General features: G+C 44.9%; 1 protein-coding gene across 1 annotated transcript in view; it reads right to left on the bottom strand.

Annotated features, from left to right (window-relative positions):
* Positions 1-16045, bottom strand: part of RANBP3L (RAN binding protein 3 like) — a 176623-nt gene that overhangs the window by 37065 nt on the left and 123513 nt on the right. Inside the window, exon 15 of the mRNA XM_078677756.1 lies at positions 8180-8375. Within this exon, the coding sequence (XP_078533882.1) occupies positions 8180-8375 (196 nt within the window). The remainder of the gene's footprint in view (positions 1-8179; positions 8376-16045) is intronic.

A 16045-nucleotide genomic window follows, 5' to 3' on the forward strand; every position in this document is an offset into this window, starting at 1 on the left:
GCAAAATTTTGGTCTCTTTTACAAAAAGAGGTAGATATGCTACAAAATGAGATGAGGCCTAGGCCTTTCTTTCTCTTTTCTACATACTGCTATGGTATTTCCTATTTACAGAGGCTCCCAGGCTGACGACGGGGAATGATACAAAGCATTGATTCTATGAAAGTTCCAATACTGGGGCAAGTCACTCTTGGTCTCTTCTGAGAAGATTTGGAAGAAACTGACGAGCCTTCACTTTCTTCAGAAGATTCCAGCTGGTCTCTATGAAAACAAGTTACTTACCTGTAACTGTAGTTCTCCAGAACTACAGTTACAGGTAAGTAACTTGTTTTCTTACTCCAGTATTGGAGCGTTCATAGATTCACATACCTGAATCAGAATAGCGAGCAGTAAATGATAGCACGTTTTGTTTTTGTCACCTGCTTTTCACAAAGAGGCAACACATGATACTTGCACATAGTAGTAACTGTATCAAAATACACAGAGACATATCGCCCATAAATGACATATCCAATATCATACAACAATAAAATGTGCCTTTCTTACCAACCAAAGGAAGGAGGGATGAGAATGGAGGTTCACCGTTATTGGAAAAGGTTCCTCAGCACAGCTTGTCCCACTACTACATGGCTTCTTGCATGTGCATCCAGGCAGTAATGCCTGGTGAAGGTATGCGTACTCCTCCAGGTAGCTGCTCTGCAGATGTCCTGAATAGAGACGCCTGAAAATAGAGCAGTAGAGGTTGATACCGCTCTTGTGGAATGTGCACGAACATGTGTTGGTAATGGCTTCCCCGCCGCCTGATGACAGAATTGAATGGCATTTGAGATCCATCGTGCAATTCCCCGTTTTGATAACGGGAAAACTTTCCTGGGGGCACTAAAAGCCACAAACAATTGTGTAGATATTCTGAAAGGTCTTGTCCTTTGCAAATAAAATTTCAGGCAACGCTGGACATCCAGAGTGTGGAGAGTCCTCTCCACCGCCGTAGATGGTCGAGGAAAGAATTTTTTCAGGATTAATGGCTCATTTAAGTGGAAATCCGTTGGTACTTTTGGAATAAACTTGGGATTTGTTCTGAACACCAATCTGTCTTCCCTGAATTGCAGAAAAGGTTCTTGCGTCGTAAGGGCTTGTATTTCTCCCACCCTTCTGGCTGATGTTAGATGGCTATTAATAGAGCCACCTTCCAGGATAGGAATTTTAGATCAGTTTTGTGAATTGGCTCAAATGGTGGTTTCATCAGTTGTGATAAGACAATGTTCAGTTGCCATAGAGGCGGTGGAGGCCTAATGGGTGGATAAAATCGAAACAACCCCTTCATGAATTGTTTCACAATTCTTTCCAACCACAGAGATGGACCTACTGAGCTTCTCCTGTATCTAGAAATTGCCGCGAAATGCACTTTAATTGAGGCCTGGGCTAATCCAGATTTTGAAGACAATGAGTGCTGGCACGGCGCACTGCGTGATGACGTTGAAAGATTCAAAGGGTGGCTATCAAGCGAAAGTTCATTAGTTTCAAGGTGCTCCAGTAGGTGACGTAACTGTCCAAGTGCGTCGTGAAACTATTGATGGGTTGAGTGCGTTACTGCGCGTGTAAACGCATCCCTACAATTGGGCACACTTAGAATGGTTCGTTGTAGTTGTAGTCATGGCAAGAAAGGTCCATTTTCAAACGGGTGAGAGGAACGTGCGTGAACTAATTGAAAGGTGGGCGACGTGAAGGGAAACATCAGGTGGATAATTCGGTGGGGACCTTTCTTGCCATGACGCATGCTTTCACTTATGGTAACACGATCAGTCACCTTCTAATCAGATGCTAAACGCATTTTGACTGCATGCATTCGTAATTCGTATGATTGTTTTTTGCTAACTATTGCATATATATTGATAAGTGCGTTATTTTGTGTTTATTCGCAGCGCTCCTCGACAAAGTGCTTTTCTGGCCCGAAATGCATTGGAGCATCTTTTTGGTTAAATCCTTTTTCCGACAACGATAAAAGCATTATTGAAAAACGTCGATACTATGAACTTTGATTTATGAACTGTAAAGAATTACACCATTTAATGACTTCTTGAAAATTAAAAGATACCTTTCATTTGAATCTACTGGAGTCAGTTGTATGCTACAACGAACCATTCTAAGTGTGCCCAATTGTAGGGATGCGTTTACACGCTCAGTAACGCACTCAACCCATCTAATCCAGATTTTGCCAGCTTTAGTAAATATGGGATGATTTGATGCGCCTCTGCTCGCAGAGGATGCAATGCATTCTCCTGACACCAGAAGCAGAATCTTTTCCATTTCATCCTGCACGTCCTATTAGTGCGGTCAGCTCTTGCTTTTGCCAGGATTTCTCTGCATTCTGCCGGAATGTTTAAGCTATGAAATTCTCCGTAGTCAGGAGCCAGGCCGCTAATTGCAGTGATGTCGGGTCTGGATGCCGCACTTGTCCCTTCTCCATGGTCAATAGTGCTGCTATTGGCTGTAGACGTATTGGCTCGGTCTCTGACCAAAGGAGCAGCTCTGCGAACCAATGCTGCCTGGGCCACGAAGGGGCTATTAGTATCATCCTGCACGGTTCCTTTTTCATCTTCGTGAGCACTTGTGGCAGGAGGGGAATCGGCAAAAAAGCTTAGGCAAATACGCCTGACATGCCATGGAGAACGCATTCCCCCATGATCCCCTTTGGTGACGCCAGCTTGCAAATATCTGGCATTTTTTGTTCTGGGCTGTGGCAAACAGATCCACCATTGGTATCCCCACTTGGCGAAGATGGTCCTCAGCGTGTCCTGATCCAGCTCCTGGAAGATGGTCCAAATTTTTTGAGCTTCCTTTGACAGAGAGAGAGATCTTGTGCCCCCCTGTTTGTTTATGTAGTGCATTGCCGTTGTGTTGTCCGTTCGCACTAGCACTGATCTCCTTTCTATTCTTGGCAGGAAGGCCAACAATGCCAATCCTATTGTACTTAATTCCAATAGGTTTATGTGAAAGTGTTGTTCTTGTTTGTTCCATCGGCCGCTGACTTGTAACTCCTGTAGGACTGCTCCCCATCCTTCGAGAGAAGCGTCCGTGGTAACTACTAACGGAGCTGATTCGGTCAGGAAGGACAGACCCACCGAGATATTGTTCCTGCGAGTCCACTACTTTACCGCCTTCAACATTGGTTGCCTGACTTTGATTTTGTCCTCGAAGGATCCCTTTGCTTGGCACCACTGAAGGTCTAACTCTTCTTCTAACGGCCGCATTCTCAAACGACATTGGGGAATGTGTGGAGTGCATAAAGACATTGTCCCCAGAACCGATTTGTATTTTCGGACTGAAAGAGACTTTCTTCTGCTGAATTCTTTGGCTAGAGATACTAGTCAAAATTGCCTCTCTATGGATGGGAATGCCTTGTTTTGAGATGTATCTAGGATCGCAACTAGAAACTTGATCGTTATGGATGGCTGCAGAGATGATTTTTCCACATTTAAGGTCAGGCCCAGATTCGCAAACAACTCCATGCAAGCCGGGGTCGAAGCGTGAGCTGCCTCCTGCGATGGTGCCTTTACCAACCAGTCGCCCAGGTATGGGAATATTTGATGTTTTTGTCTTCTTAGATAGGCTGCCACTGGCGCCAGACATTTTGTAAATATTCTCGGTGCAGATTTGAGGCAGAATGGCAGCAATTTGAATTGGTAATGGTCTTTGGACACTGTAAAACGAAGGAACTTTCTTTGGGACGGATGGATGGGGATATGAAAATATGCATCCTGTAAATCTAGGGAGGTCATCTAATGTCCTGGGTTTAAGAGCAATAGAATATCTTGGAGGGTCACCATTCTGAATGACTGTTTCTTGAGATAGGCATTTAGGGACTGTAGGTCCAAGATTGGACACCATCTGAGAGCATCCTTTCAGATCAAGAAGAATCTGGAATAAAATCCTCGTCCTTTTTGGGAGTTCGGCACCGGTTCTATTGTTCCCTTTTAGAGCATTGCCCGAATCTCCCGACGCATCCGAGACAGGTGTTTTACTTCTTGATATGTAGGTGGCGTAGGAGGAGGGAAGTGGAGGAATTCCAGAGTATGTCCGAATTTTATTATGTGGAGGACCCATTTGTCCGATATTATTTTCTGCCACTGCTGTAAATAATAAGTTACTCTTCCACCCAGGGGAACATTTGACAGGGTAGGAGGATAAGCACCCGGAACTTGTAGGTTGTCATTGTCTTTTATTGTTATCCTTCCCAGAACGACCTCCTCAACCTCTGGGTGTGGACTTAGAGTAGCCCCCAGAATGCTTCTGGCCATATTGCTTCCGGTAAGGCTGCAAAGAGGAAGAATAGGATGTGTATCTTCCTTGCTGGTAGCCACCTCTATACGAAGGTTCGCCTCTTCCACGGGTGCCTCGAAAGGGCACCTTTCTGTACTGTAACGTACCCAAAGCTTTCGCCTTATCAGTGTCCTTCTTAATACTTTGAAGGGTCTCATCCACTAGACGTCCAAACAGATCTTCCCCATCAAAAGGTAGGTCCAAAATCTTATTTTGGACCTCCGGTCTAAAGGCGGTGGCCCTCAGCCAACCCTGTCCCCCTTAAACTGCTGCTCCTCCTAGGGAACGAAAGGCTGTGGTAGCTATGTCCATAGCACAATCAATAACTTCAGCTGAAGTTCTCTCCCCTTCCTGCAGAACTTTCTTTGCCTCCTGCTTGCTGTCTTCCGGAAGGAGGTCGACATATGGAGCTATATCGCACCACTGCTGTCTGTCATATCTGCCCAGGATGGCAAGGACATTAGATGCTCTGACCAGGAGAGCTGACATCGCGGAGAATCGTTTACCTGCGCTGTCTAAACGCCGTCCCTCCCTATCTGGAGGTGCAGAAATAGGTGCTGATGGATTTTTTGACTTTTGTTGCGCTGCCTGCGAAATGATAGAGTCCGGTTTAGGATGGCCTAATAAACACGCCGGAGCGTCCGCAGGCGCCTTATATTTCTTGTCCAGCCTCGCTATTACTGGTTTAACCGTCACTGGGGTCGTCATTACTTGTAACCCTTCCTTCCATACGTGGTCAATGATTGGTATGGACCTGATTGACTTTTGATAGGGCTTTTTAAACTCATAAAGAAAACACTCTGCTTGAGTTGTTTTCATTGGTAGCTGAAATCTCTTTGCAGCTCTCTCCATTAAGTTGTGGAATACACCAATATCTACTGGTGGAGAATCCTCTGGTACTTGGGTGGGTGATGGTGGAGAGAGAAGTGGATAGTCATTCTATTCTCTGTGGGGCTATGTTAGCTCCCCTTCTTCGTGGTCATCATCATCTGTTGTCACATGATCCTGCTGCTGTTGGACCTGAGATATCTGCAGAGCAGTGCCTAGTAGGCTTTCCCTACTGCGGACTGGATTGGCTGGAATAGAACGAGGACGTGAAGGTGGAACGTCCTGAGGGAGCCCTGATGGAGGAAACCTCTTCTTATAATCCGCCAACATGAATTGCAAATCCATCATCATTGAAGATAGCATCGCGACCATCTCTTCCTGAGGCTCTTGTTGGTAGCGATGGTGTGAGAGGACGTGGTATTCTTCATCATCATCTTCTTGACATTTTACGTGGAGTTCAGATGGGCTTGTGGCATACCTGAAGTGTCCATCATCCTCATCCGATTCTTCCTCCTCTAAAAGGTGCGACGGGACCAGAGGAGTAATCTTGCTCGGGGAAGTCACTGCTGGCGTGATTTTCTTCTTCTGCTTTTCTGGAGTTTGTCTCGTTGACGAGCCCGTCGACAAGATCGTCGTCGATACTACCGTCGACGAAGCTGTTGTTGCCATCGACAGTGCTGAAGAACCACTCCCCGCCGTCGACATAGTAATCGTTGTCGACGTTCCCGTCGACGACCCCGTTGTCATCATCGTCGACGACGATCCCGTCGTCGACATTACCGTCATCACCACCGTCGTCGACGATGTCGTCGTCTATGTTACCGGCGTCGACGCTCCCGTCGACGCTGACTCTAATGCAATCAAAGGTAGCTCCTGTACCTCCGTGGTCGTCGCCGTAGACGATGACTTCTTCGTCGACGGACTCATTGATGATCCCGTCGACGATGTCAATTTTTTCACTTTCTCCTCAGGATTACTAGAGGATGGCTTCTTGAATGATGCTGGAGCCAAATGTGGTGTCTTTGAAGGCTCAGAAGAGGCTCTTTTGGATTCTTTTTCTCTCAAAGTGTGTCCTTTGCTCTCCTTTGGTTTTGGTTGAGGAGATTTTGAAGTGAAGACCCTCGACTTGTCTTTTTTAGGGCCTTCTCAGGACGGTCCCCTGAGGAATGAGCCTGAGGAGATCTTGATTTTTTCTGAGATTTCCTTGACGAAGAGGAGGATTCCTGGTCACTATCACTAGAAATCACCTCCTTTCTGGCCTTGATCTTCTGAAGCCAAATCAAAAGGCGTCACTCACAATCTCCAAGGGTCTTGATAGAGAAAGTGCGACATACCTTGCAATCCTTTGCTTGGTGGTCCGGATGAAGACAGTAAATGCAGTCTTCATTTGGGTCATCAGTGTATAGTCTCTTTTTAGAGCAGGTGGCACAGGCTCTAAAAATACCCTTTTTTTCCTTTCCAGACATTCTCAAGGATGTAGATGAGAAATAGATTATACAATTCCCAAATCCACAAGCAATAGAATGAAAATTAAGCTTCTACAAAGTTGGAAATCCAGAGTTTGAGCAGAGCTCAAATGAGACTCTCTAGCACAATGTGCCAGTAGAAAATCTGAGGGGCAGAAGGTTCTCTCAGGAGGGTTCTAGAGGATGAGTGACTCTGATTGGCTAAGGGAAAAGTTTGGTCCTTTTTTACATAACAAAGGTTATGGGTGGCAAAAGGGAATGGGCCTAAGGCCTTTTTTGAGTTAGCTATACTGCTAACCATTGCTTTTTTATATACCAGAGACTCCCGTCTCGACGACGGGGAAATGATTCAGGTATGTTAATCTATGAAAGCTCCAATACTGGAATAACTTTCAATCTCTGAAGCCAGATTAGGAGACATCCCTCATGATCTTTGAGGGTTTTAGAGGAGAAGGTACGAAATACCTTGCAATCTTTGGAAGAATGATCTGGATACAGGCAATATAGATAGTCTTTATGTTGGTCATCTCTATGCAGCCTTTTCTTCCCACAGGAACCACATGGCCTAAAAAGACCCTTTTTGGTGTCTCAGCCATGAAGATATTTGTAACTCTAGTCCAGAAAACAAAAATAGTACCAGAGAACACTAGAAACCCAGTTGAGAAGAGAAAACTGAGCAGAGCTCAGAGGAGACTCCCTTAGCACGACGTGCGGTAGAAAATCTAAGGGACTGAGGCTCCTTCCAGAAGGGTTCTAGAGGGAGGTGATAGCTGATTGGCTCTTCTCTAGAGTTTGGTCCTTTCTACAAAAGGACAAGGATATGTTACTAAGGTGAGGCCCTTAGGCCTATTTCTCTATATGTCTAATAGGACATTACTATCTTTATGTACCGGGGACTCCCATCTCGACAATGGGGAATGATTCAGGCATGTGAATCTATGAAAGACACCCCTAATACTGAATAATCTGTGGTTACAGTGTATGTCCTTGTTCTGCTGAAAGATTCCTCAACTTCTAAATCAATATCAAAGCAATACCTGCAAATTAAGGTGGTTCTGAAGAAGACACCAGGAAACCCTGCAGGAACGAGCAGGCAAAATGACTTTCTTCTGGACATGAGAATCGATACAATATTGCCTAGTTAAGTTGTAGCTGAATAATCATAAAGCAACCTGGCAGATGTCAAAAATTGGGCTAGGGCTGTAATGGTGGCTTTGGCTCTGGTGGAATGACCCTTGGCTAATAAGGAGCCCTGTAGGCTCCTTATTAGCCAAGTGTAGATATTTGAGCACACAGTTTGCCAAGAATGCGGATGAATTGTTTGGTGATAGACAGAAACCACTGCAGATTCCAACCAAAAGGGAACTTTAGTGAACAATTTATACAACTCACGGCAAAATAGGGAAGTACACAGGAATTAACAGACATTTTGAAATGTACTATGAAACTGAGATGGCGTATCACCAGCAGAATAAAGGCATAATTAATTATAACTGGAATCTGTAAATAAAATAGCTAATATTTGAGCTGAGATCTGCTACATTAATATAAACATATTTTTGTGGTACCTGGTCTGTTGCTATCAAAGTGAATTGTTTCCAGGCTGTCTTCATCTTCATCACTATCAACATTCAGAAGGCCAATGCCCGTTTCTGGATCTGCTTCTTCCCGACTCACATTTGCCTCCTGATTTGCACTAATACGCAGGGCCTCCAGCCTATGATGTATTGCTGTATACAAGCGCCCCGCATCCTTTGGACTAGCCTATCGGAAAGATACATGCAATGTAGAGAGAAAGTATATAAAGTAAGTTTGAAAAACAATAGATATGAACATGTTATTTTGGGTACCAGATCCAACTAATTAGCTAGAATTAATTTTAATTGTATTTCATCAATAATAAAAACATGAAACCGCAAGAAATGTTGCCCTATCCACCCTCCCCTAAGACTCCCCTTAACTTATTAATTACAAGTTATATGAAAACATATTGATTGCAATTTCAGGTACAACCAAGTGGCAGCTTTTGCGCATCAGCTTCAATCGTCCTTTCTTAGTTATATAATATAGGTACAAGTGGGAATCTTCTAGAATGTGTAGGGCTTTCAGCGGTCGTGGACATATTTCATTACAAGACCGGAGCCTACCATTATGCAACAACCTTTATTGCTGCCCAACATGCAGCCCTTTAAAGAAAGAACATTACTACATCATAAACTTTAGGATCTTTAGAACATATAAGCATTCAGTGCACATAGCCTTCATCCTCTTTTATTGGCTGCTCCTTAACAGATAAGTACCTTCCTTACATTCTATGTGATTTATTCAGCTTTGACTTATATCGTTTTGTTCTAGGTAGTATTTGGATCTTTCCAATTTATGGATGGGTCTTTTTTCAGAAATCCGTTTTATTTAGGATTCATTTTCTTTAAAACCTGAAGAAGGAAAATGCTACTTACCAGTATGCATCTGTTCTTGGCATGCAGGGCTGCAGATTCATACACTAGTGCATAGATCGCCATCTGGTGGTGGGCCCGGATGATTACACTTTGTTGTTCTGGAAGAGTCTTTGTATGGTAGATGACTCCTCCTGTGGAGCACAGTGCGCATGGGCATCGACTCCATCTTCAGATTGCTTTTCGCCATTAGGGTAAATGATGGAGTTGTGTGAGAACAGAAAAAGATGTCCATGTATAGTGTATCTAATTAAGATATTACTGGAACATATAAAGGTAGCCGGGGAGGCTGGTGGGTGTGTGTGAATCTGCAGCCCTACATGCCAAGAACAGATGCATACTGGTAAGTAGCATTTTCCGTTGGAGGCATATGGGCTACAGATCACACACTAGTGCATTGATTGCATAGAAGTTCTCTCCTTTTGCGGCGAGTACCAGTATCTGTTGCAGTGGTTTGGAATAGTGTTTTGAGTACAGCCTGGCCCACACTAGTTTGTTGTTTTGCTTGCACATCTACACAGTAGTGCTTTGTGAATGTATGCGGTGTAGACCATGTAGCTGCTTTGCAGATAACATCTTAGGGAAAATTGCCTAACAAAGCCATAGATGGCCCTAGTTTACATGTGGAATGAGCCCTAGGGAGAATGGATAGAGTAAGTTTTGCTTTCTTGGCATGTAGAGCTGCAGAGTTACACACTGTGCATAGATCACCACCTAGTGTTGGGCCCGGATGTTTGCAGTTTGTTTTTGTCCTGAAAAGTTCTTTGGAAGTCACGAGATAGGTGACTCCTCCTTTGGACCACATTGCGCATGGGCATCAGCTCCATCCTCAGATTGTTTTTCGCCATTAGGGAAAAGATGGAGATTTGCAAGAAAATGAAGGATGTCCATTTAAGCTGTATCTAAGTAAGATAATACTGGAACAGATAAGGGAAGCCCGGGAGGTGGGTGGGCGTGTGTAACTCTGCAGCTCTACATGCCAAGAACAGATGCATACTGGTAAGTAGCATTTTCCATTCGAGGCATATGAGCAGAAGATTACACACTATGCATAGATTGTATAGCAGTACCCACTCTTAGCGGCGACCACCCCTATCCGTTGCAGTAGTTTGAAATAGTGTTTTGAGAACAGCCTGGCCCACATTAGTTTGTTGTTTAGTTTGCACATCTACACAATAGTGTTTTGTGAATATGTGCGGTGTAGACCATGTAGCTGCTTTGCAGATGTCATCTAAGGGAATGGTCCCTAAAAATGCCATTGAAGCCCCCATCTTCCTTGTAGAGTGGGCTTTAGGAGGAACAGATAACATACATTTAGCTTTGTGATAGCAAATTTGTATGCATTTAACAATCCACGTAGCTAACCCAGCTTTTGATATAGGGTTGCCCTTGTGTGGTGGTGAGAAAGACACACAAAGTTGTTTGGTCTTACGAAAGGGCTGTGTACTCTCAATGTAGTATAACAATGCTCTTTTGACATCTAGGGTATGAAGAGCTCTTTCTGCTACTGTTTGTCGCTGTGAGAAGAACACAGGGAGTTCCACAGATTGATTGAGGTGGAAGGGAGAGATGACTTTGGGAAGGAATTTTGGATTGGTACGGAGAACGACTTTATTGTGATGCATTTGCAAGAAAGGTTCTTGAATGGTTAGTGCTTGTAGTTCACTAACTCTCAGTAGTGAAGTAATAGCTACTAGGAACGCAACCTTCCATGTTAAAAATTGTAGTTCACATTTATGTAAAGGTTCGAAGGGAGGTCCCATTAGCCATGTGAGAACAATGTTTAAATTCCACACTGGTGAACGTGGTACCATGGAAGGAATTATTCGCTTGAGGCCTTCCATGAAAGCTTTAATAGCAGGCACTCTGAACAGAGATAGATGCTGTCTGTTCTGTAGATATGCTACTATGGCAGCAAGATGCAGTCTAATAGACGTGTAGGCTAAGTTACATTTTTGAAGATGTAATAAGTATGCTATGATGTGTTGAATAGACCAGTCTAGAGGATTACTATTGTTGTTGTGACAATATATTACAAAGCGTTTCCACTTGGCTGCATAGCATGCTCTAGTGGTTGGACGTCTAGCCTCTTTTATGACGTTCATACGGTCAGGAGGAAGGTTAAGATATCCGAATTCTAGGATTTCAGGAGCCAGATCGCAAGGTTGAGCTGAGCTGGGTCCGGGTGTCTGATCTCTCCACGGTTCTGGGTTAAAAGGCGTGGAGATAGGTAAAGCTTTTGGTGCGGTACTACAGACCGTTGTAGCAGTGTAGTGTACCACGGCTGTCTGGCCCACGTTGGAGCAACTAGGATGAGGGTTAGAGAATGCTGCTGTAGTTTGCGTACTACTAGTGGCATGAGTGGTAGAGGCGGAAAAGCGTATGCAAATTTGCCTGATCATTTCCTCCATATCGCATTGCCTTTGGACAGTGGGTGTGGATATCTGGCAGCGAAGCTTGGGCATTTGGCGTTTGAGGGTGGCAAAGAGGTCTATCTGAGGTTGTCCCCACATCTGAAAGAATGGTAGAAGCACTTGCGGATGAAGTTCCCACTGGTGGATCTGTTGTGTCTGATGACTTAACAGATCTGCTATGGTATTTTGTACTCCTGGAACACGCTGGGCTAAGAGAAATAGGTTTTGAGGTATATCCCACCGCCATATGTTTTGTGCTAGCTGAGAGAGTTGCAGGGAGTGTGTTCTGCCCTGTTTCTGTATGTTATACATGGCTGTCATGTTGTCTGTGCGGACTAACACAGCTTTGTTTGATACTTGTTTTTGGAAAACTTTCAATGCTAGGAATATGGCCAGTAAATCCAGGTGATTGATATGTAGTAACTTTTGTTGTGGTGTCCACCTGCCTTGCATGGTGTGTTGCAGTAGGTGGGGGCTCCCCAGCCGGAGAGCGATGCGTCCGCTTTCAAGACTATCTGAGGAACTGGCTCTAGGAACAGTCGTCCTTTGGAAAGGTTTTTGGTGTTCCACCATTGCAGAAAGCGATGGGTCCGGCCGTCCACCACCACCAGGTCTGTTAATTTACCTTGAGCCTGGTTACATTAACTTGCTAAGCACTCTTGCAGCGGGCGCATCTAGAGTCTTGCGTGCGGTACTACGAAAATGCAAGACGCCATAATCCCAATTAGTTGCATGAACACTCGAGCTGGTAGGGAGTGTTGCGGATGGAATTTTTGTATGATAGCTTGCATACCTTGTATTCTTGCTGGATTCAGGGATGCAAGTGCTTTGGAGGTATCTATTGTGGCACCCGGATACTGTTGAGATAGAGATGGTTGGAGATGTGACTGTTTTGTTTATAGTGAACCAGAGTTTGTGTAACAGGTGAATGGTTTTGTGTGTGTGCTGCACACACTGGTGGTATGACTTGGCTTTTATTAGCCAATCATTGAGATATGGGAAAACATGGATGTTTTTCCTTCTCAAGTGTGCTGCTACTACTGCGAGACACTTTGTGAAAACTCGAGGTGCTGTAGTTACTCCAAAGGGGGGGACTTTGAACTGGTGATGTGGACCGTCCAGTACGACCCGAAGGTACTTTTTGTGAGCCTGGTGGATGGGAATGTGGAAGTAGGCGTCCTTGAGATCTAGGGTAGCAAGGAAGTTGCCTTGTTTTAACAGAGGAAGGACCTGCTGTAATGTGACCATATGGAAGTGATCGGACTGTATGTAAAGATTTAGGGGTCTCAGGTCTAGTATAGGTCTGAGGGAGCCGTCCTGTTTGGGGATAAGGAAATATAGGGAGTAAACTCCTGTGTTTTGATGGCGTACTGGAACTGGTTCTATTGCGTTTTTGTGCAGTAGAGTGGCAACTTCTTATTTTAGAAGTGCTCGATGCTCTTGCGACATGGGACGCTGTCTGGGTGGTATTGTTGGAGGAGTGGAAGTGAGCTCCAGGCAATAACCTGAACTATTGGTCTCACCCACCTGCCTGTTATGATGGAGTTCCAGAAAGGTGGGAACTGTTGTAATCTTACCCCGACAGGAGTGGAATGATCTGGGGGGAGAGGAGGGAAGTCACTGTTTGGGAGTGGAGGCAGTACAGTTGTTGTTACCTCTGCCTCTACCTTTAGTGTTGTTGCCTCTATATTCTCCTCTGTAGTAACCTCTATTGGGAGAGGATTGGGTGGGTGCTTTGTAAGAAGAGGTGGAGGTATCTGTTTGAACATTTTTGGAGGCGCCTCTATAAGAGGAGCGACGAAAGGACGCTCTGGGAGTCTGAGTTTGTAAAGCTCCCATGGACTTTGCGGTGTCAGTGTCCTTTTTCTTTTTTTCTAGTGCTGCATCAACTGTAGGACCAAAAAGATGTTGCTGGTCAAAAGGTTGATTGAGAATACTGGTTTGTACCTCTGATTTGAAACCAGAGATGCGCATCCAGACATGCTTACGTAAAAGTCTGCTGGTATTTATTTCTCTTGAGGCTGTATCAGCAGTATCCAAAGCACAACGGATGGAAGTATTAGTAATGACCTTACCTTCTTGTATTAAGTCAGAAACCCTGGTCTTATAGTTGTCTGGTAAATGTTGCATAAGGGTTTCAAGTTCATCTGAGTGAACCCTATCATACATTGCTAATAGAGCTTGGGTGTTGGCAAAATCTTCAGACATTGCTGCCTGAAAAATCATGCGCTTACCTGAAGCATCTAGAAGTTTTAATTCTTTATCTGGGGGTGGGGCATCCCCTGTTGTCTGTGAATTAGCTCTTTTCCTGGCGTTTGAGACTACTAAAGAGTCTAGTGGCAGCTGGCCTTTGATATATGCTGGGTCATTAGGAGCTGCTTTGTACTTCTTTTCCAACCTCAGATTAATTACCCTGGCCCTGACGGGGTCTTTAAATACCTCAGGTGTGTGTTTTACAACCCCTTTAAGCATTGGTAGGATGGTTGTGGTTTTATTTGATGGTAATAGGGTGTCCAAAAGGAAGTCATCCTCTACTGGATCAGTGTGTAGATCGACCCCATGAAATGTTGCTGCTCTATGAATGAGTTGTGTGAACACTATAGTGTCACCTGGAGGAGATTACCTAGAAGGGTATGCGTCATCTTGTGGGAGATCTGGGGCATCTGGTTCATTATAATCTTCACAAGGATCATATGGTGGTTCTGGAATATTATCTGGGGCATCTAGTGGTTGGTCATCTTCTATCCCCCATGAGTAATCATCCGCATCATCATCTGCTGGTGATGTGTGGGATGCATGGTGAATGTACAGGGGAAATATATCAAGGTCTTGTTCTTCTGGAAGTGGTGAAGGTACTCTTATAGGAGAAGTTTGAGCAGGCTTTTTTAGGGGAACTGGAGGTGTGGTGGGAGGGTCCTGCTTTCTTTTAGCAGGAGCAGTAATGACATGTCCCATTTTTGGATGAATAAGAAGAGTCTTTGTTTTGGATCTGGACGGAAAAGCTCTTCTGTGGAAGCATCCTTCTTCAGCACCGATGGTTCCTGCTTGGAGCAGAGTTGTTTAGAAGTTGCGGCCGTGTCTATTACAGTCTTTGGAGCAGATTTCGGTTTCGGTTCCGAAGACTTGATGTCGGAAGCTGTCTTTGGCTGTTGCTTTTTATTCGGATTGGATGTTTTCAGATCCAGAGTTTTTGGTTCCGAAGCTTGTTTCGGTTCAACAGCTTTAGGTATTGAAGTGGACTTTGGTTCGACTTATTTTGGTACTGGAGTTGGCTTCGGTTCGGTAGTTTTCATGGAACTGGGTTTAGATGCCGAGCTTGTTTTTCGGCTCCACTGATTTGGGTACCGAAGTTGGTTTTGGTGCCGGAGTTAGTTTTGTTTTAAGTACTTTTTGTTTTTCGGGACCGAGAGGCTGACTCGAGCCCGAGTCGCCTAAAGGCTTTTTGGTAGTCTTCGTTGCTGAGCCTGAAGGCGGGGCGTCGGAAGTTTGCGATCGGTGTGCACCTGGACCCGGAGGTAAAGTTGGAACTGAAGCCTGGCCCAGTGTGGGGGTGTGAACAGGGTCGACGTTTGTACTCCCGACCTGTAGACCAGCTGGAATGGGATTGTCATGGTCTGCCTGCTCTTCGGCTCCGGAATCTGAATCATCTTCTCCGGAAACGACGACTTGTTCCTGCGGTTCTTTTCTAGATCGATTGGAGTCTCTCAGACGATGAGGTCTGGTACTGATGAAGAGGATTGTGCCATGACTCTCCGCGCTCGTCGGTCCCTGATAGTTGTCATGGACCGGAACGAAGCACAGGCCTGGCAATCTCGGCTCTCATGCTCTGAGGATAAGCACAGATTGCACACCTCATGTAGATCAGTGTGGGAGAATTTGTGTCCACACTGAGGGCACTTCTTGAAGGGTGTTCTTTCCATGAACCGAAGGCCCAATAGCGCAGTTGGGCCCAACGGTCGCCGGAATCGAGAAGTGCAGGCTTTTTCGGTAAGTATGAATGAAGTTGCGATCGAAAACGATACAGACGGTAGAAATCAAAGAATGGGTGTTGAAAGGAGATTGGTAACGGGACCGTGCGACAAACGCATCCAAGCCCGATGGCGGAAAAAAAACAATCTGAAGATGGAGTTGATGCCCATGCGCACTATGCTCCACAGGTGGTGTCATCTACCATACAAAGACTCTTCCAGGACAACAACCAAGTGTAATCATTCGGGCCCACCAGCAGATGGCGATCGATGCACTAGTGTGTGATCTGCAGCCCATATGCCTCGAACATAATGTATTTTATTTCTTGCAGATTTCTGCTAAATGTTGTCCATTTGTGTGCATTTTGGGTTTAGAATGCTTTTATTTTAACTGTTAGAAACAGTTTGTGTTGGCGGAGGGACAGATGTGTTTGCTGCGTTCGTATCGGGTGCACTGGCTGGGGGACGACACAGCCTTCCAATCACATTTGGCCTCCTTTGCTAACTGAGCAGTACCCGGCATAGGCGCAATTACAGTTTACTTCCTAAACAGCCGGGCACAGCTTAGAGCACACATTAATCTTACTTTTTGTTGG

The sequence above is a fragment of the Lissotriton helveticus genome, chromosome 2_1 (genome assembly GCF_964261635.1).
Source record: "Lissotriton helveticus chromosome 2_1, aLisHel1.1, whole genome shotgun sequence".
Lineage (NCBI taxonomy): Eukaryota > Metazoa > Chordata > Amphibia > Caudata > Salamandridae > Lissotriton > Lissotriton helveticus.